The 22204-nt window shown below is 39.4% G+C and overlaps 1 protein-coding gene across 1 annotated transcript in view; it reads right to left on the bottom strand.

Moving 5' to 3' along the window:
• Positions 1 to 12857: 12857 nt before the first annotated feature.
• The window catches only part of CSMD1 (CUB and Sushi multiple domains 1), a 1701396-nt gene continuing 1692049 nt past the window's right edge, over positions 12858 to 22204 (bottom strand). Inside the window, exons 69-70 of the mRNA XM_074989136.1 lie at positions 15016 to 15148; positions 12858 to 13017 (exon numbers count right to left, since the gene is read on the bottom strand). Coding sequence (XP_074845237.1) covers positions 12858 to 13017; positions 15016 to 15148 — 293 coding nt within the window. The remainder of the gene's footprint in view (positions 13018 to 15015; positions 15149 to 22204) is intronic.

Below are 22204 nucleotides of genomic sequence, written 5' to 3'. Positions count from 1 at the left end.
AGTAGTACATGTCTAGGAAAAACTGAGAAAGCAAATGTTAACTGCAATTTATTCTTTCAGTGACAAGCTTTACAGAGGGAAGCACAGTCTAGCTACCAATGTAACTTCATGATGGATGATTTTAAGGTTGTAGAAAATTATCTACAATTCCTCAGTGCCAGCACTCAGGTTTCACACATACTACCTCTTAAAGTGCCCAGCATTTTAGGCCAAAAAATTAATAGGAAGTTAAAGACAAGAAGGAAGATGTGTTGGGTTTTGTCTTGAAAAATGACCTGTACAGACCAGTCTGACAAATGCTTCATTGTGTTAAAAGTAAAAGGTGACTGACACTTTACAGAACCAGAGTTAAAAAAAGTAAAACAGCAGTGGTGAACCTTAAGCAAACCTGCCAGAGGAGATACAGTGCCAAGCTGTGAAGAAAATGAAGGGATGTCACTTTGTCATTGGCCCCTGGACTTGAAAGGAATAAAAATACATGTATGGACAGAGAGAAAGCCGTTCTAGTCTATATACTATCGGAACAAAAAAGCAGTAAAGTAGCACTTTAAAGACAAACAAAATAATTTATTAGGTGAGCTTTCGTGGGACAGACCCACTTCTTCACACCTTAGCTATACCACAACAGACTCAATATTTAAGGCACAGAGAACCAAAAATAGTAATCAAGGCTGACAAATTCTGATTTGTCACCTAATAAATTATTTTGTTAGTCAATAAAGTGCTACTTTACTGCTTTTTTGTTTAGATATGAGAATGTGTGCGTGCATATCCACATTGAAACGGGGAAAAGGGTATTAAGAAAGCATTGAGGAGACCACAAGACTATTTTGGAAACTGCTTCAAAGGTACTGTACTCCATCCTGACAAGAAAAGAAACTGCACCACAAAAAGAAAAAAAAAAAGAAAAAAAAAAGAAAATGTTAGAACCCAATAAAATCTTTTTCCTGAATTTCATCAGGTGATGTAAGCTATGTCCTTGTGAAAGGGACTGAATAGCTATTGACACATAGCTGTGAGTTCAAACTGGACTCTATTAGGAAATGTGTCCTCCTGCTGTAGTGAATGTCATGTGAGCTGTGAGGAGGTAACTGCGATTTGGTAATCTCAAGATTAGTTCCCCCTAAATTAAGCTAATGGTATTTTCAGTGAAGACATTCACCTGGTAATATTGAGCTAACTACCTTAAATTCAAAAATTATCTTGTAGCATAGACACAGCCTAAGAAAGCAGTATGTTTGTTCAGAACTCCTGTAGAAAACTGAGTAGCTCAAGGAGTGTTAAGACTGGAGGTGTGACCAACAAGAGTTATGTAATGGTAGGCATCTGCCCATAGGCCACAAGACCAGGAGCCAAGGAATTCTTTGGACAACTAACAGAAATTTCCGGATTGCAGGCCCTGGACTTCATGGGAGACTTTAGTCACCCTGAAATCTGATGGAATAACAATACAGCAGTGTGCAGACAATCCAGCAAGTTTAGAGAGAGTGAACTTACTTTATGATATAAGAGATAATGCTTCTCTTGACCTGCTGCTAACAAACAAGGAAGAACTGGTAAGAGAAGAAGAAATAGATGGCAACTTGGGCAGCAAGGACCATGAGCTTGTTGAGTTCCGGGTACTGACAAAAGGAAGAAAAGAGTACAGCAGAATATAAACCCTGGACTTCAGAAAAACATACCCCTTTAGGGATCTGATGAATAACAGATAGTGTCCTCTGGGAGGGTAACATGACAGGGGAAGGACTCCAGGAGATCAGGCTGTATTTAAAATCTGACTTACTGAGGATACAAAACAAACCTTCTCAATGGTATATATGGCAGGGAACCAGCTTGACTTAAGAGAGAAATCATAGGTGAGATTAAACACAAAAAAGAAGCTTACAAGAAGTGAAAACTTGAACAGATGATGAATATTATTTGAGTATGTGAGGGTCTAATAGGAAGGTCACAGTGCAATTGGTGTTGCATCTAGAAAAGGATATGAAGGATAACAATAAATATTTCTCCAGATATTTTAGCAACAGGAAGAGTGTAAGGGAAAGGGCAGAACACAAACCGGGTGGTGAAGGCAACCTACTGATAAAGGATTTGTAAAAAAGCTAAAGTACTCATTTCCCCGTCTCAGTTTTCACAAGGGCAGCTCACCAACTGCTGCACTGGGCAACCCAGTGAAGCAGGGAGAGAGAAGGAAGGTGAGCAGGCCACAGTGTTGAAAGAATAGGGAAAGGACCACTTAGAAAAGCTGGACATGTACAAGTCTATTGCCTCTAAGTATGCTGAGAGAGTTGGTGGATGTCACTGCCGAACCATTTGCCATTATCTTTAAAAATTCATGATCGGAGGAGTTCATGGATGATTGGAAAGAGAATTTTTGGATTTACAAACTGGTCAGCCTCACCTCAGTCCTTGGAAAAATCATGGAACAGGTGCTTGTGGAATCTATTTTGAATCATTTGCAGGAAAGGAAGATGATTGGGAACATTCAACATAGATTCATTAAGGACAAGTCATGGCTGACCAACCTGATTGCCCTCAGTGTTGAGATAACTCATCTATATGAATATGGAAAAAGTGGTGAATGTGACATATTTTGACTTTGGCAACAATTTTGATATAGTCTTCCATAATATACTTGCCAGCAAGTTAAAACAGTGTAATTTGCATGGATGGACTATAAAGTGGATGGAAAGCTGGCTAGATGTTTGAGCTCAGTGGGTACTGATCAACAGATCAATGTATAATTGGCACCCAGTATCAAATGGAATATCAAGGGTTTGGTCCTGGGGCTAGTCCTGAAGCTTTCTTCAAAGCTTCCCTAGTGATTTGAGTGATGGGGTGGATTGCATGCTCAGGAAGTTTGCAGAAGATACTAAGGTGGAGGGAGAGGTGGATATGCTGGAGTGTAGGTATAGGGTTCAGAATCACTTAGACAAATTGGATGACCGGGCCTAAAGAAACCTGATGAAGTGGAACAAGGACACTTGCAGAGCTCTGTACTAAGGCCAGAAGAATTCCCTGCATTGTTACAGGATGGGGAATGTGTGGGTAAGCAGAAAAGGAGCTGGGGACTACAGTAGATGAAAAGCTGGTTATAAGTCATCAGTGTGTCTTTGTTCCCAAGAAGGGTAATGCAACATAGGGCTGCATTAGTGGGAACATTGCCAGCAGATGGATGGAAGTGATCACTGTCCTCTGTTCAGCTCTGGTGAGGCCATATCTGGAGCACAATGTCCAACTTTGCCACTTCCCCACCCCATTACAAAAGTGATGTGGACAGCTTAGAGTCCATGGGATGACAATTAAAATTATTAGGGAGCTGGGGCACATGACACAAGGGGAGAGGCTGAGGGAACTTGGCTTAGACTGCAGAAAAGAAGAACAAGGGGAATTTGATACCTGCTTTCAGTGACCTGACGGTGGGGGGCAGAATTGTTCAAAATAGGGTGGAGCCAGGTTTTTCTGAGTGGTGACTGATGACAATGAAGGGGCAATGATCTTAAGTTGCAGTCAAAGAAGGCTAGGATATTAGGAAAAAAACTATTTCACTGAGAAGGTGGTAAAGCACAGTCATGGATTTTAAGGCTAGGTTTGACAGAACTCTGAACAGTTTAGGTGAGTCTGATCCTGCTTTAAGCATGGAGTTGGAGTAGATGGCCACCTGAGGTCTCTTCTAACCCTAATCTTCTATGATTCTGTGATTTAGAAATCCACGAGAACAAATAAATGCTCTGTGATGCCATTTTATTGGTCATTCCAAAAAAGAATGGAACCATATGAAATTAGAGTATTATTACACCTGATTTACAGATGAGAATATTCAAGTATAGGCAGTTAATTAAATGATTTGTCCAAAGTACGTCACTAAGGGAAAAGACACACAGATTACTGTATCCTAGGTCTGTTGCCCAAATTGCTATCCCACACGGCCTCTGCTGTACATGAAGGAATCCTCTGACATGTGACATTTGTGGAAAAAAATTCTTGTAAAGCTTCAGTGAAAGTAATTCAGATATGGCTATAAAATGTGAAGTAGCATTTATTACAAAATAATGATTTATTACAGAATGAGTGTATGTGCAATTTAATTATGGGATCAGGAGTTGTTTGTGTATCTGAAAAAGTTAAATAAGACACTATGGTTACATCTATACTGAAGCAGTCTGTCAACAGAAGTTTCTGTTGGAAAAGATCACCTGGCAAAAAGTATGTTGACAGATCACATCCACATGCTAAATCAGATTGAAAGGGTAATCTGCTTTGCTGCCTAAGGCTACGTCTACACGTGAAGCCTACATCGAAGGAGCTTATTTCGATGTAGCGACATCGAAATAGGCTATTTCGATGAATAATGTCTATACGTCCTCCAGGGCTGGCAACGTCGATGTTCAACATCGATGTTGCGCAGCACCACATCGAAATAGGTGCTGCGAAGGAACGTCTACACGCCAAAGTAGCACACATCGAAATAAGGGTTCCAGGAACAGCTGCAGACAGGGTCACAGGGCAGACTCAACAGCAAGCCGCTCCCTTAAAGGGCCCCTCCCAGACACACTTGCACTAAACAACACAAGATCCACAGAGCTGACAACTGGTTGCAGACCCTGTGCGTGCAACATGGATCCCCAGCTGCAGCAGCAGCAGCCAGAAGCCCTGGGCTAAGGGCTGCTGAACACGGTGACCATAGAGCCCTGCAGGGGATGGAGAGAGAGCGTCTCGCAACCCCTCAGCTGTTGGCCGCCATGGCGGACCCCGCTATTTCGATGTTGCGGGACGCGGATCGGCTACACGTGCCCTACTTCGATGTTCAACTTCGAAGTAGGGCGCTATTCCCATCCCCTCATGGGGTTAGCGGCTTCGACGTCTCGCCACCTAACGTCTATGTTAACATCGAAATAGCGCCCAACACATGTAGCCGTGACAGGCGCTATTTCGAAGTTAGTGCCGCTACTTCGAAGTAGCGTGCACGTGTAGTCACGGCTAAAGAGTGGCTAAACTGCCCAGCTGCTGTCTTGACAGAACGGTCAACTGGAAGTTCAGCAAGAAGGGCTGCTCGGTGAACCAGAAGACCTGTCCGTCAACAGAGGGCTCCCTGGAACATCTACACAGCCTTTTTTGTCTTCAGAAACTGTCGACAAAAGCATTATTCCTCATTGCAGAGAGGCAGAAACTTTTGGTAGAAGTGCTGAGTTTTGGCAACAGACTGTTGACAAAATACATTGTCTGTGTGGATTCTCCATGTGTTCTGGCATCAAAACTCTCTAGTGTAGGTGTAGCCTATATCTTAACTAAAATCAGGTTGTACCTATATGTAAGCAAAAGTGGGACTGAGATAAAGGGCTTATCAGGGCCAATCTCCCAGGCTGCCAAGGACTAGATTCACAGAAGGATATAGGTGTCTGTCATTTTCAGTGACTAAAATCAGAGAAGGCCTCACTAAGACCCACTTAGGTGCCTTTGTACCCTGTAGCTGCCTAAATTCATTCAGCACCTAAAGTTGTTCAGTAGAGTGTCCTAAGTGCCAGTGCTTCTGCTTTGGAATATGCACACAACAGTCCCACACCTGGCATCTGGATGAGTAGACCTCAGAGTGATGCACAAACCAGGAGAAGAAAGGTGTTCTGCAGGGGAAGAGGGGAGCTAATGCTCAGATTTTGCCAACTGAATTAAAACCCTATAGAGGAGCTGGAAGGGGGAAGAGAAGCTGCTTTAACTTTTAGCTGGGTGGTTAAGGTAAATGCTGTGGGAAGCTGGCAACTTCCCTACTCCCACTCCCATCACCAAGTTAAAATACTACTCCAAATTGAAGGGAAGAAGGGATTTACTATATTTGAGATGAATGCCCTAGCCATGAGGTTCCTCTGCTACAGGACTCCCCATCTTTCCTCTTGAAAGTGTTGGATAACAGATCAATAATTTAAGAAGTCAGTGGAGAAGAAGGAAGAAAGCGCATAATTAATTGCCAGTCTACAGAAGTGTTCTCATGAAAAGCAGCTGGGATAAATTTGAATGAATGACACCATGACCTGATTTATGAGGGCTACAATACTACTCATACTTGCCCTGGACAAACCTCATCAGTCATGGTGAGCAGCAGGATGCATAACCAGTCCTGGCTGAATCCATTGTCTGGTCACACTGTTGGTTGTTATTTGTGTTAGGAAAAGTATCTCTGCCTAGGCCTCAGTGATAGGTTAATCCAGCACTGGGGTTTGCAGCTAAGACTCCCAAGTCAATGGAAGTGCCTGCCTGCAGCCTGGATTTATGCATTTATCTCCAAGAAGGGGACCTAGCACACATCTCCTATCTGGGCTTCTTCCATTATCAGTCACAGGTAAGGTGCCACCTAGCAGACAGGAGTTGGTGCATGCCATTCTCAGTCATCTATCTTTTCCTAGTCAATATATAAGGAACCTAGGAGCTAAATGCTGCCTTTGGGAATCCAAGTGATTTTCTGGGCAAGTTATAATGGGTGTCACTATTCTTAAATTTTTTGGTGAACCAAGATTTAAGTATCCAATTCCCTTCCAGCAGTGGCATATTGGAATCTAACTATGGTAAGCGTCATCTTTAAAGATGAGACTTCGGCTCCATAATAATTGATGGTCCATATGTATAAAGGTGTTTAGTTGCCTAGCTTGCACTGGAATTTTGAAAATGTGACCATACATTTGTTTAAATATTTGCTGCATGTTGACTGAAGGAAAAAGTGCTGTCATGTTTTCTACTCATAGAAATTATGTCTATGACAAATATACAACCGTACATTCACAGTCTACCGTGTACTGCACATCAACAAAGGTACATACAGACACAGTGTCCTGCGGAGCAGAGCCTTAATCACTGTAAAGTATTAGCACTGGCCTACTTACATTCTTTCCTGACATTTATTTACTTTCAGGCTTGGTCTACACGTGCCCCCTCCCTTTTGAAAGGGACATGTTAATAAGCAGGTTCGAAATATGCTAATGAGGCACTGCAATGAACATGCAGCACCTCATTAGCATAATGGCGGCCACGGCGATTCGAAAGTGCGGCTTTTCAAATCGCATGCCACCCGTGAAGACGGGACCTTCCGAAAGGACCCCCCCCAGTTTTCGAAAGCCCTTCTTCCTATCTAGCATATTTCAAACCTGCTCATTAACATGCCCCTTTTGAAAGGGAGGGACACATGTAGACCCAGTCTTATAGTTTTCCCCTGTTTCAAGAATGAATATGGGGTATTGATATGTACCTCCTCCTTTATTGGCTGAATGTAGTAGCATTTGTGCTGATTTATTAAATGGTATGCCACCTGATAATATAGGCAAAAGTCATATAGTTGTCTAAACTGTTACTGATTTTTCAAAACCACTGCCCTTGAAGTATTTTGTATATTGGGATAAACCAACTCAACCAAGACAAGTGCAGCATTGAAATATAACAGGTGTCCATACCCCAAAAATGAATGTCTGATCCTTAAAGCTCTTACTTGGGACCAAATCATCAGCTGATATAACGGTACACTGCTTAACACTACAGGTTGAACGTCCCTCATTTGCCATGCTATCATCTTGAAATAGCCATAGTCTAGCATGAGTTAGTTAGCTGGATGTCCACTTATCATGTGTGTGGCCAAGTTTCCTGTAGTCCAAAGAAGTTTGTTTACAGCCACCAGTCCTGGCTCTCAGTGTTCTGCGCTGTTATTTAGGTGTAACTTACCCCTATATGTCGTCTAAGAACCCAGTAAGCAACTGAAGTATTGGTAATGCTGCTAAACAATATTGACCTCGGCAAAGTCTCTCGTTTAGCACCAGAGAGGTCCCAAGGGTGCTGAACTACAGAAATTTAACCTGTAACCAAGAATCTGGTACCTGATTTCAAAGGGAATAGAGCTGTGACTGCAGATTATTTTTCAGAGGTTTGCAGAACTGTGTCCTTAATTTGTATGCCCTGATATTTTTTTCCTTGTCCTTAGGCAGTATTTTCTTTCATGTGTACTCTTCTGTTTTTTTTCTTGAGTCAAAACTTTTTCAAAGGTATATGCTTAAATCTGTAGAGATTTTTTTTTAAAAAACACTTTCCTCTGAAAGTAGATTTGTGCCCAGTCTTGCTTCCATTAAAGCCAAAGGAAGTTTTGCCATTGATTTCATTGCAGAAGTTGGTTTACTTTAGGGTGTGTGATGAGTTTATCATATATTTTGTAAAGCTTAGCAATCAATAGCATCTGATTGTCCCAACATTATCAGTGAGCTGTTAGAAGTATTATGTAAATTAGGATTTGGAATATCCTCTTGTAAGGCCATATGAGAAAATGTAAAATATTAAAACTGATTTGTACAAGATTAAATCTCAGGACTTGTACAGTAACATTCTCTGAAATGCATCCCATTCCATGTCCAGGACTACTTAGGCTGAACTAAAGGTTCTTAATACATAGATGAGAGTGGGGTGTATGAAACAGGGATTAGAGTTTATGAGGAACTGGGAAACCTTTTGGGAAGGGAGGAGCCTATACCACCTAAATCAAAATGAAACCAGATTACTGGCATGTAAAATTAAAGAGTGTAAAGGAGTTTTTAAACTAAGGGCGTGGGAGGAAGCCAACAGGTGTGGAGGGGCACAAGTTTGGACAGAACAACTCTTAGGCTGCATCTACACTAGCATCGCACTTTTGAAGTTTTTTTAGGAATAAGGCTCTTTCGGAAACGAGGTTTACTTTCGAAAGAGCCGCTTGTACACTGTTTTTTTCCTTTTGAAAGAAGCTCATTTAAAGAGTATGCAAATGAGGCAACAGATATGTAAATCTGCACCTCATTTACATTTACAATTTCCCTTATTTGCATTCCTCTTTTGGAAGGGGCATAGTAAGGAGAGATTTTGGGAATATGCAGCACCTCATTAGCATAATGGTGGCCAAAACCAAATGGGAAGAAGGGGCTTTCAAAATCAGGGGTCCTTTTGAAAGGTCCTGAGCAACTTGGGCAGCGTGCATTTCTAAAGAGAGACTTTTTTTTCACATGCTGCCATCAATCTCTAATAAGGCACTGCATATTCATGGAAATGCCTCATTAGCATCTTCCAAAATCCCTCATTACCATGCCCCTTCTGGACAGAGAGGGATAGTGTGGCCACAACCACCCTTAGGGGAAGATCTATTAACAGGGAATGTCTCTACCCTAGTAAAGACCATAAATGTTGACTTTGAGCCAATATAGGAAGAGATAAACTGTAAAACCAAAAGAGAATCCAATTCAATGACATCACACAAAATCAGACAACTAAACATTGACAAAAGCTATTAATGCTTACATACAAATGCCAGAATCTGACATGACTTGGTGTTACTCTTGATCTCATTCAGCATACCTAGGAGTAATGTAGTTATCTATTTTAATGGAAAATGCAAACCTATGGTTTAAAAATATATGTGTAAGTAAGAAAGCAGGAACAGGTCACACAAAGATGGAAATCTAAAATTAAATATTTAATTAGAACTTTGATTTTGCTTTCAAGATAGGTGTCATTGCACAGGCTATATTACAATCTTTTATAATATGTATTTGTTTTGTCAAAAAAGAATACTGTGTTTTTAACAGGCCACTTTAATATTAATAGATGTGTGATAGGATCAGAACTGAAAATTAGCTAGAGATGGTACATTATACATTATTGGGAAAATTACATCTTTTTCTTTTGTATTGTAAAAACATTTATTTTAACAATTTACCTACATTAATCAAAAAAGTACAGCATATTTAATAATTTTACAAATTTTTCATAAAAAATATATCTCTGTACAAAAAGTTCTTTTGCACCTACTTCATGTCACAGCAGCATGTAGTGAGATGGCCGAATGGTATACTGGGAATGAAAATTAGATTGACTTGATTGTAATGCCAGCATTCTTCCCCAGCCTCCCCCCAATACCCTTCCCCTGTATAAGAGCTTTTTTTCGTTTGTTTACAAAATATTTTACACATGAAAAAAAATTATTGCAGCTAGCCTGGAGAAAGGCAAGATGTGTAGTACAAGCAGCAGTTTTAAACAGCTTTGAAGCACATAACCTGTTTGGTTTTTAAATTATAGCATGTATTCTTTGCCCATCGGATGGGTCTGGCCAACCTTGGGGAAGAGTCTTCTGCAGATACCTCAAAAGCAGACTTCCTCGCTGCCATTATTTGGCTACTCCATAACATTTTACGAGATTCATTTTGCTGAAGCACAGTGTAAAGTGCGCATACACACAACCCTCTATCACATAACGGAGTTCTAACCTGATCCATGCAATGAACATCTAATGGGAAAGGAGGGAACACAGAGGGTTACATACTGAACTGAGAACAAAATAAGACCGCTTTGTGTCTGAGCCCAACGCTGAAGTTTCTGTACAGAACACAGTCCCAATTACTGTCAAGGGACGTTTTGTCTGCATTAGGCCAGCATGCTCCAACACATTATGTCCCATATCAAGGGTGTAATCCAGACGCTATTTACTCAGGTAGACAGAGCTTACCTACCCCTTTAGAGCTAACCATCTCACAAAGGATAAGCAGTATCCAGACCTTATACAGTGGAATATAAAATCATTTATTGTGATATCACTCTTTTTTTTCATGACTTTTTCCTCCTTTGCCCATGATCATCAATGTACATAGGTTACTGGCCAGCAGGATGGAAAGCTAGAAATAGACAGCCTTAATACAGGCTCCATAGTTAGCATTTTGTATCTCTTTCAAATTACTCAGGTTTGGTATTTTTCCTTTCATTGCTGCCTCCCAAGAAAGTACTACATATTTTTGAAAGCTGACAAAAACCCACATATGAGATCTCAGTTTAGCTGCTAATGACCTAACCTGTTACACTTTGGGGGGCTGCCTCTTAACAAAGTAAATTATTGTGCAGTGTAGCCAAAATGGTAGGAAACAAAGGCAGATTTTGATCTGATGATTTTTGTTCTTTTTCAGAAAATGTGCAGAACTCCAGGATATAACATACAAATTAAATTAATGTACAAAACTACTGCCTACAAAAATGAACATGGAACTGTCTGAAAAGGATTATTTATTAAATGATCTCAGTGTTTTCTTCCTCACATGAAGAACATAACTTCTGGAGGCCCTAGACTATTTTGTAATGTTGCTGATATTTACCATCAAAAAGGTGTAGTATTATCTAAGATGATGAAGGATTACTTCTGAAAATCTGTGCTATAGCATTAGCTGAGAAATCATCGATTGGGTTAACATTTTTGTAGTTTTATGTTGAATAGCCAGACTTTCCTTATATTGATTTCAGAAACATATTGATCACTGATAATTTTGTATTTCAAAATTTAAAAAGAAATTGATTTTTTTTAGAACTGAAGCCAAAACAACCCAAAGTTATTGAAATCTGTTTGATTAAAACAAATTATATTTCATTATTCCCTAAAATTTGACAATTTCAAAGGATATGCCAATCAATCTATTCATCAATATATTTGTTTCCAATTTTTGTTTCCCTCTTGCCCAAAAAATCAACAGTCCTAAAAAATGTTAGCTACATCAATTCACACTTTCTCTCTCAAACTGTATGAGTATAAAAGCAATAAAGTGTTTTTTGAAAAACAGAAAGAAATAGATTACAAAACAGATGAATATTTCTTTTCTGTTAAGAGTAGAAAATTAATGAAAGCTTGTTATAGGCAATTTGCATTGGGTTTACATATGCTACTGTAATGTGTTTGTTCAGCACAACATCAGAAAATGATGTCTTATCACAGGAAAAAATGGAAAAAATGCAAAAGGGAAGACTGTTATGTGAGCACAGGCTCACGGGCTTTATGAGCTATCTAAAATAAATTACTATTCACATTTGTACATGGCAAGCAGCAATAGCTGCTAACCCCCCTGCTGTTAAATAGTATGAAACTGACAACAATAAACGATTTTGGAAAAAAAATATTACTGGAAATGAAGATTTACTAGAAATTAGGTCTTTCTGTCTGGAAGTCTCCAGTGATGTCTACAGATGTATATTACAAATTTAGATAATGAAAAAGAACAAAAATAGACTGTCTTCCATACATTTCAATGTTTTTAAACCTCTTTTTTAAGTATGGGGGTCATACTCTATCTACCACACTAATTAAACTTACCATGGAATGTTCTGCTTGACCAGGAGTGAGTGAATGTTTATATACAATGGATTGTGTATATAAACCCTGTATGTTTTACCAGTATTGTACTCAGTCATTCATAACACATTAGTGCAAAAAATTGTGCATTAACATTTTGCAATACAACAGGTGACTGGGAAATTTGCAAACTGCCCTATGTATGAACATCTGAGATGTACCGTAGGTTGCTTTAATTGTAACAAGGTTTCAATGGTAAAGCATTTGTAGGTGTGTGCAACCTTGAGGAAGGTTGTCTTTTCCTTCTTGAAAGCTTCTTTTTTTTTTTTTTTTCCTTCAGAATGTTCCTATTCTTGGGGATAATCTGTGGTGCTATCATTTGTCACAGTACCCAAAGGATTTATCCAAGTGACCAGAAGATTGCATTGAAAGGCATCCAGCCACATACAAATATGGAAGTCTGAGGCCTTAAATATAACAAACTGGCATGACTTGACAGTCTTCCTTAGAGTGTGCCTTGATCAGAAGCTGACGCAGCCAGGCATTTTAATCCACCTTTAAGACGAAATATTCTTTGTCTGATCCCCAGAAGACTGTTACATTTTACCAGAAGAGTTTGCTGCATGTATGACAACAGAAGATGTTAAAGATTACAGCAGCAAAGCCAAGAGAAGAAGGGAAACTGGCATATGGCACCAAAGGAATTACTGCTTGTCCATCAGAGGTATGGCTATGAATCAGTCATATCGGGCACTGAAGGCTATACCACTGTACAAACTGTGTTTAGAGTCGTGTCAAACCGCACAGCTTTTGCCTCTGTGGGCTTTAAGTTTGTGTCATACATGGGATTTTCAAATGAAGCTTGTCCGTTACTGTTTTCATGTCCAGCATATCCATTGTACTGTACTTTTGGTCTTGTTCTGAAAAAAGGGAAAGAAAATATGTATATAATCCATCTCATTTACTGCAGGTGGTTCATATTAGCTTTGCAACAATTCATACCAGTGATAGAGGGAATTCACTAAACAGAAACCACTATGGGAGCTATGTATAAAAAGTATTTAAGTTTGATGAGAAAAAAAAAACAATTCTAGGAGTGAGCTAACACGAAACAGAATAGAAATAATGGAAGTCAGAGGTACACATACATTTCCACTAGCAAAATCTGTCACCAGCATAGTAATTTTGTAGTCTGTTTTCAGTGCCAATAGTGACAGGGAAAAGAGAAGGTTAGAGTTGGAATATGAAAGGGATGAGAAATCATCGGTACTGCTACTTAATATTTTCTATAGATATTTTTATTCTAAAACTCATGCATCCCTAGAAGTGCAGAAAGCAGAATTGGGGGGAAAATCTTATTCCAGTGTGGGAGTTAGGCATGCCCACATTTTGTACAATTATTCTGATAGTTACTGTGATATTTTTACATGATTTTAGTATCAGAATGACAGCACCACCTTTAGTTAGCCCATTTCCCTTGATCCCTCTGAAGCATTAGGGCTTCAGCTTTTTTTCCTTACCACCTCAAAGTCTGATCATCAGAACTGGGAAATAAAGTAGATAATCCATATATACCATAGGGAAATTAATTAGCAGAGCAGTGGATGGTGAAAAAGTGTATGGAAGAATGGAGAGATTTTTGTTACATTGATTGAAAAATATTCAATGAAAAATTTTAGGCTAGGCTTCTAAAGTTAGGTATCCAAGTCCACATTTAGACACCTACATGTGTTCCCCACTGTTCAGTAAAACCTTAGCAGTAACAGTTCGCACTCACAATAATGTCACATATTTAGCTGCTTTCCATGGATTTATGTGCCCAACTTCAGGCAACCAAGTTGACCATGTGTTGGCCAACATTCACAGAAACTGATATGACAGCAGTTATCATCAAGATAAAGTTTGCTTTGCTCCCCAGTTCTGTTTTCTGGATATCATTTTATTAACAAACCCAAATGTAAAAAGAAGTATAGATCTTTAAAGATGTAGTGATTTTATTCAAACCTATTTGTAAACAAGAAGAGTTTCATTAGGTAGCTCCCAAATCTCTTTCACATCAATTGCAATGCTGTCTGAACTGGAGAATTTAGAATTTATACAATTTAGAGGTTTGCTTTTTACTACATTTAGAAAAATATCTATGAATGAAACTGTTGGTGAAGGCAGAGTGGAACCATAAACGTTTTATAAATGCATTAATTGTAGATTGTAACTAACAGATTATCTACCAACATTAAGTTTTATTTTAAAGTACTCAACAGCTGTACATGATAACCTGAAAGTAATTTGAGAGTTTTCCTAATTATAGTTTATATTTCTCAGGTTTTTTTTTAATAGTTGGATAGCTGCACACATTGTGGTGAGGTCTCCTCAGTCCTACTCTTGCTCCTTTATACTAGATAAATGGGCTGCCAGTCTGTAAAGGAACCCCAAAAGCCCTGATTCTAGCTGGGGGAGAGGTCTGTTTCAACAGACACTTCAAAAACAGCCATATGTGTGCCCTCTCAAATCTCCCTCAAAAACCTTGTTGAGGGCAAGATATTGGAGACAGGAGAAGTTTGCTGAAGACAGAAGCACATCACTTTCATCGTGGAGATTTTGTGCTATGCTGCAGCTCTTGGGACAACCCCAGGAGCTTGCTGTAGCTTAGACAGACCCTTAGGAGTAGCTAAATTTACACTTGGTAGAAGGTTTACAGCTCTTCACTCCTTAACACAATGATTCATTTCTCTAAAGAGTTCACTATTAAGAACTGCTCTGTATTGAACCCTATGAGGGTGACTGCAGATATGTTTGTCATTTCAGAATAGAGAAGACACGTTAAGTTTCATCATAAAATTTCCCATTCAAAAACATTTCTGCATGCAAATTAATACAAAAACCTAGTTAGGTTGTTGAAAATATGACATTCATAGTACCTGTGTTTGTAGAGGTAAAATGCAAACCCTGATAATATTAGAGCAAAGAATGGTACCAGGATGGCAGCTGCAACAGAACTGCTGTTTGTGCCATAATAATGATTTGAATTATCTGCATCTGTGCTTAAAGGACCTGAAAATAAAGGAAGAAGAACAGGTAAAATCTAATTTTCTGCTCTACAATGTGTGAAAATTCATTTTTTGCTCTTGGAAGAATCAAAGCCACTATGCTGGAGGTGGCAGGTGGAGGGTGGAACTTGTACTTAAATTGAAAAAAGAGATTTAAAAATATGTTAAAGCATTTCTCATTAATAAGTGTCCACAATGATTTGACAGCAACCTTTATCAGATCAAGTAAATTATTCAAAGACTCAAAAATGTTCGTCATATGATATCAGTTTTATAGGACACTGCAACAATACACTTACTTTGTTAATAAAATTACATGATCCATGAAATGAAATCAATTATTATTTATATTGTAAAAGTGATCTAAGGCCCCATCAGGATTGTCTTGGTGCTGTATATACAGAAATACACCAAAGAATTTGCAATCTAATTAAAACAAATGTCACAACCCGTGAATATGCCAAACCCTAAAATGGCAAGAGTAAGAGAGAACATGAGCATACGTTAGATGTATAAAATTCTTGATGGTTCACATGAAAAAATGGAAGGGACAGTTATATATCACAGACAATATTATGGAGTGATGACAAAATCATAAAAGTTTTACAGTCACTTTTATTGAGGCTAAAATACAATTTCATTTGAAAGCATTATTTTAGAACATCAACCCCTCACCATAAACTTTACAAACCATCAAACAAAACCAAACCCCTTCTTTCTGAAGCTTATTGATACTTTTAAGACGTGTACTGCTATTAATATTCTAACACTTTTTTGTACTATCCATTTCATTTTATACTACTATATGCAATTTGAGACTCAAGTCAACTCCCACTGAGATCATGAAAAACGTGCCACAAATATGTGGATCAGTCGTACGGATGACTTGGCTCACCCTGTTAAGATATGTGAAAAAAATCAGCAATAACATATTTTTCAGTGTCTGAATCCTCAGCCAAATTCTGCAAGTTTATAAACTTTGTCAAAGACATAGCAAAGAAAAGCTCATTTTCAAAATAATAGCCTATTATTTTGTTTTTTTGTTTATTATAATGTTTTGTGTTAATTTGAGGTATCTTTATTGAAGTCAAACCTCAGCACAGTGTGGTTATATGGAAGTAAGAATTATTAAGCTTCAATGCACCAGTATTTATTCTATTTCATAAGTGGGAGTCAGAACATTTGTGTTTTTACATTAACATTTTACTAACATTTTGTACATATATGCAGAGCTTTTCAAATGAAATGTGCGTGTGTATTTATGACAATTTTAAAGCTGTAATTTTTTTTAACTCTATTTTGGTGCCCAGAGCTCATCGTCACCAATAATTGTGAGACATTTAAGCTAATTTATGTTTTTGTTTACCTTTGATTTAAAACCAATTATACGTTAAAGCTAGAGTCTTAATTCTTGGGCTTTTGTTGACTTAAACTAGATCAAAATAATAATAATAATTATTATTATTATTCTAAATGAGAGAAATCAGTCCTGGAGTTGGGTATCACCACTATAGAGAGTCAATATTCCAAGTATGCCTGAATTACCTATCCCAATTATATAGAAATGGTATAACTTCTGTTGCACTCTCAGCAGAGGAAGTTTCCAAATATTAGCCTAAGTTTTCAACTTACAATAAGTATTTTTCAGCTTCATGTACACAGCATCACTAAAATAGGTGACATAACTAAAAATGAGTAAAATGAGTAAATTGTAAAAAAAGAAAAAAATAAAGAGTTCCTATTTTTTTAATTCCGACTTGATAATTAGCATGAAAACTTATTGGCTACTAATGGCATGTCCTGGACAGAGCCTCTAGCAGTGGAAAGCAGTTTTTAAACTTTTTTAATGAAGAATTCAGAGGAATCCTGATGTGGTGCTGCCTAGAAAGTCTCCTACATCTCCCTACTGAAAGTGGTACAGGTTTCACCTCTCTCGTCCAACACCCTCAGAGCCTGACTCACTCCAAACAAAGGAATTTGGTGGATGAAGGGAGGTCCCAGGACTCAGACTCCCCGCCTCCAGACCTACCAGTCCCCTTACATGTGGCTGCTCCCTGGTCCCACTGACCCCTCGGAGTCTGGCTCCAGCCCCTGCTGGACTGCTGACACAAACCCCAGCCAGGGAGTCGGCTCCAGCCCTTACCAGATTACTTGCTTCAGCCCCAGCAGCAGGGCCAGGTAGCCAGATCCAGCCCATGCCCGGGAGTTGGCATCAGCCCCCACTGGGGAGCCAGGAAGCCAGATCCAGCCCCTGCTGGGAATCTGGCTTCAGCCCTGGCCAGGGAGCCAGGACCAGCCCCCATGAGGGAGCTGGGTTGCCAGAAGAAGCACTGACTGGGGAGTCAGGCTGCTAGCTCCAGCCCCAGCAGGGGAACGGGCACCAGGGACATAAGCCCCTAGCTTTTCCTGCACAGGGCTGCCAGCTGTCCTGTCACTAGGCTCCACCACGAAGGGGTCCCAGCCACTGACTCTTTTCCCTGCAACCTTCCAGCTGGAAGCTCTGATCCCATAACATCTGTGATCCTGCTGGATGTAGTGAGATGAGGGAATTTTGGGAGGTGTAACCTGCAATGTGTAAAAGGAGGGTTGGTGGAAAGGGCGTGTGTGCATTAGCAGAGCCCAGATACTAGGAAGGCCTCTTAGAACCATAAGCTGCCACAGTAAATTAGAGTAGCAACAGGCCTTTTTAATGTTAAGTACTGAGAATCTATCTACTGTCACAGTAATTGTACAAATAGGAGGAAACTGGATTATATGCTCTTGAAGTGGATTCCCATACTATTAAGATTACAAATGATACCTATTGTTTTAAAAGTGGCTCAGAAGTACCATTTGTAATTAAGAAAGCTTAATTTTCACCTATATGTCAATTTAATCCTGGGAAGAAATGCTGCCAACCTTTCAGACTAGGCTTTGGAAAAGTGTCTACAGTTTTCCTTCCAGGAAAGAGGCTTTTCTGTAATTTTCATTTTTATGGATTTTTTTTCCATGTAAGACATTCAACATTATTTCAATACAGTCTATTCTATTTATTATGAATTACTTTAGAGTTGGTTGTGATTGAAACTACCCTGATGTGAAGTTAGCATTTCTTCTGACAATATTATCATGACAAATGAGAAAACCCCATGATTCAGTTGTAGACTGTAACTAACAGATCATCTACGAATATTAAGTTTTATTTTAAAGTACTCAACTGTTGTACATGATAGTCTGAAAGTAATTCAGCAATTTGCTCAGTGCCACTTTCTTTCAATTTAGAGACAGCAACATGTGTTTGTCAATGTGAATTTGAGAATTTTCCTAATTACAATTTATACTTCTCAGGTTTTGTTTTCTTTTGTTTTTTGGATAGTTGGATAGCTGCACACATTGCATGACACATGACAAATGACAATCCCATTTTGCTTCTCAATTCCCTGCAAATACTGATGATTGCTAGCAAGATTCAAAATGGAAATTGTCTACATGGTAATTGAGAAAAAAAAAGGGAATCTAGTTAGTTAGTTTAGTTAAAGCATGTTATGCCCACCAGTGTGTAGGGCAGCAAGGAAGATCCTCTACTTCTGTGTGCTTTGTCCTTTTTCTCCAGTGTGTCCCAGTTTCAGTTCATTTTTTTCATGTCTGCCTCAACAGTATGCTGCCATGTTGTCTTGGACCTCCCATGTTTCTGTCATCCTTCAGGCATCCAGTGAGTTCTATCTTTAGAATGGCATCTGCCTCCCTTCTCATCATGTGTCCTTTTTATCCAAAACATCTCATGATGATAGTGGTCATGTCCTTCTGGTGTCATTGCAGGAGGCAGGTCATGGTTGGAGATTGTCTTCAGACAAAAGGTGCAAAGTATCTTGCAAAGGCCAGTGGTGTGAAAGGGCGAGAGCTTGGCAAGGTCACACTCTGTCATTAGCCAGCACTCTGAGCCGTAGAGTAGTGTTGATATGGCACAGGTCTGATACAGCTTAAGCTTCGTATAGACACTGTACTGTGTAGATCTCCATAAATTGTTCATGCTTCTGAGTACATTTCTGGCCTTGTTTAGTCTGCATTAGATGTCATTCTTGGTGCCTCCATCATGGTAGATGATGCTGCCTAAGTATGTAAAGCTTTCTCTGATGACTAAGTCTGCATCGTCTATCTTGATTGGTGCTGGTGAATCTATATTGACAGTCATAATCTCTGGGTTTTTTTTTTGGTTAAAAGATAATTCAGGTCTCTTCTCTTTTCACCATTAAAAACATATCTTATCATTTAGAAACCATCTTATTTCATACATTAATATATGCCAGTGATACAGACAAGCTGTAAGATTATTATTATTGTATTAAATGTTTTTAGATGTTAAAATTGATATTCATCCAATTTGGAAACAATATTTGGCTGATATGAAAGAGAAGTTACCTACCAATAAATGGAGTTCTCCAAATATATTGCTTTTAAAATTTGCAACCTTTGCCTCAATCTTACAATCATTTTAAAACAATTTCACTCTTGGGCTGTATATATATCCAACATTCCCATGGATTCATGGATACCAGTCACAAGAAATAAATAGTCCATTTCTAACAGCTGTCCTCAATTCCTTCTCCTCTAATTTGAACAAGCTATAGAATCTTAAACAAGACTCCCTGTGGCTATGTCAGACAATATTTTCAGGAAACTAGTAATTTTATGTTACAGATGCAAGCCACGGAGATGACTCATTATCTAGTAGGATAGGATAAGCCCCTTTGATGCTGTTACTCCTGGCCACTTGTTGCAGGTTTCAATGTAGTTTTAGCTCTTTGGATGATTTCTTGTCAAAGATTCACAAATAGCAAGATTTCTACCATGATGGCTTTTTAAATGATTACTCAAGGTCCTTTTGACATGAAATTTATGCAGACTAGCTTCCAAAACATGCTGTGAGACTTTATGGAAAAAGATAAAAAAGAATTCAAAACAAATTGGGATATATATTAAGTATGTAATAGAGCTCATTACAGTTATACAACTGTTATAAAGATCCATATTTTAATTGATGTATGAATTGTAACTAGAGTAGTAATTCTGGTCTTAAGACCCACTAAGGAAGAGGGTTATTTGAGAAACAAACAGGCCAACTATTACAGAATGCTTTTCAAAGCAAAGCAGTCTTTTGGTCTCTTCTTACAAGGTTTCCCCACACCCCTAAACATCTAATATTTGCTGTTGCTCTTCTTTAGACCATTTTGATTTCTGCTGTCTCTCAACACACGAGATGAGAAGATGCTCTTCTTGATGATTTAGATGACAACCATTTTTTCTTAGAGAACATGGACCATATTCAAACATGACTGATGGCAGAAAAACACCAGTGACAATTCTCATGGCTCAAAATTCCAAAGTAAATATATGTGGACTGGTCCCCTTTACTATGCCTGTACTTAACTCATTCATCCTTATGTAACATAAGAACATAAAAATGGCCATACTGGGTCAGACCAAAGGTCCATCCAGCCCAGTATCCCATCTGCCGACAGTGGCCAATGCCAGGTGCCCCAGAGAAGGAGAACAGAAGACAATGATCAAGTGATTTATCTCCTGCCATCCATCTCCTGCCCTTGTACTGAAGGCTAGGGCACCATAGTTTACCCCTGGCTAATAGCCATTTATGGACCTAACCTGTAAAAATTTATTGAATTCTTTTTTAAACCCTAATAAGCTGTGTCTACACGTGCACGCTACTTCGAAGTAGCGGCACTAACTTCGAAATAGCGCCCGTCGCGGCTACATGCGTCGGGCGCTATTTCGAAGTTAACTTCGACGTTAGGCGGTGAGACGTCGAAGTCGCTAACCTCATGAGGGGATCGGAATAGCGCCCTACTTCGACGTTCAACGTCGAAGTAGGGACCGTGTAGACGATCCGCGTCCCGCAACGTCGAAATTGCCAGGTCCTCCAGGGCGGCCATCAGCTGGGGGGTTGATAGATGCTCTCTCTCCAGCCCCTGCAGGGCTCTATGGTCACCGTGGGCAGCAGCCCTTAGGCCAGGGCTTCTGGCTGCTGCTGCGGCAGCTGGGGATCCATGCTGCAGGCACAGGGTCTGCAACCAGTTGTCGGCTCTGTGGATCTTGTGTTGTTTAGTGCAACTGTGTCTGGGAGGGGCCCTTTAAGGGAGCGGCTTGCTGTTGAGTCCGCCCTGTGACCCTGTCTGCAGCTGTGCCTGGCACCCTTATTTCGATGTGTGCTACTTTGGCGTGTAGACGTACCCTCGCAGCGCCTATTTCGATGTGGTGCCGTGCAACGTCGAAGTTGAACATCGACGTTGCCAGCCCTGGAGGACGTGTAGATGTTATTCATCGAAATAGCCTATTTCGATGTTGCTACATCGAAATAAGCTATTTCGATGTTGGCTTCACGTGTAGACGTAGCCATAGAGTCCTGGCCTTCACAGCCTCCTCCGGCAAGGAGTTCCACAGGTTGACTGTGCGCTGTGTGAAGAAAAATTTCCTTTTATTAGTTTTGAACCTACTACCCATCAATGTCATTTGGTGTCCCCTAGTTCTTGTATTATGGGAAAAGGTAAATAATTTTTCTATATTCACTTTCTCCACACCATTCATGATTTTATATACCTCTATCATATCGCCCCTCAATCGCCTCTTTTCCAGACTGAAAAGTCCCAGTCTCTCTAACCTCTCCCATATGGGACCCATTCCAAACCCCTAATCATCTTAGTCGCCCTTTTCTGAACCTTTTCTAATGCCAATATATATTTTTTGGGGTAAGGAGACCACATCTGCACACAGTACTCAAGATGTGGGCATACCATAGTTTTATATAGGGGAAGTATGATATCTTTTGTCTTATTATCTATCCCTTTTTTAATAATTCCTAACATCCTATTTGCTTTACTAACTGCCGCTGCACACTGCGTGGATGTCTTCAGAGAACTATCCACTATAACTCCAAGATCCCTTTCCTGATCTGTTGTAGCTAAATTTGACCCCATCATGTTGTACATGTAATTTGGGTTATTTTTTCCAATGTGCATTACCTTACACTTACCCGCATTAAATTTCATCTGCCATTTTGCTGCCCAAT

Source organism: Carettochelys insculpta, chromosome 3, assembly GCF_033958435.1.
Source record: "Carettochelys insculpta isolate YL-2023 chromosome 3, ASM3395843v1, whole genome shotgun sequence".
NCBI lineage: Eukaryota > Metazoa > Chordata > Testudines > Carettochelyidae > Carettochelys > Carettochelys insculpta.
The sequence above is the reverse complement of the archived record's forward strand: the minus strand, read 5'-3'. Positions and strand labels throughout refer to the sequence as shown.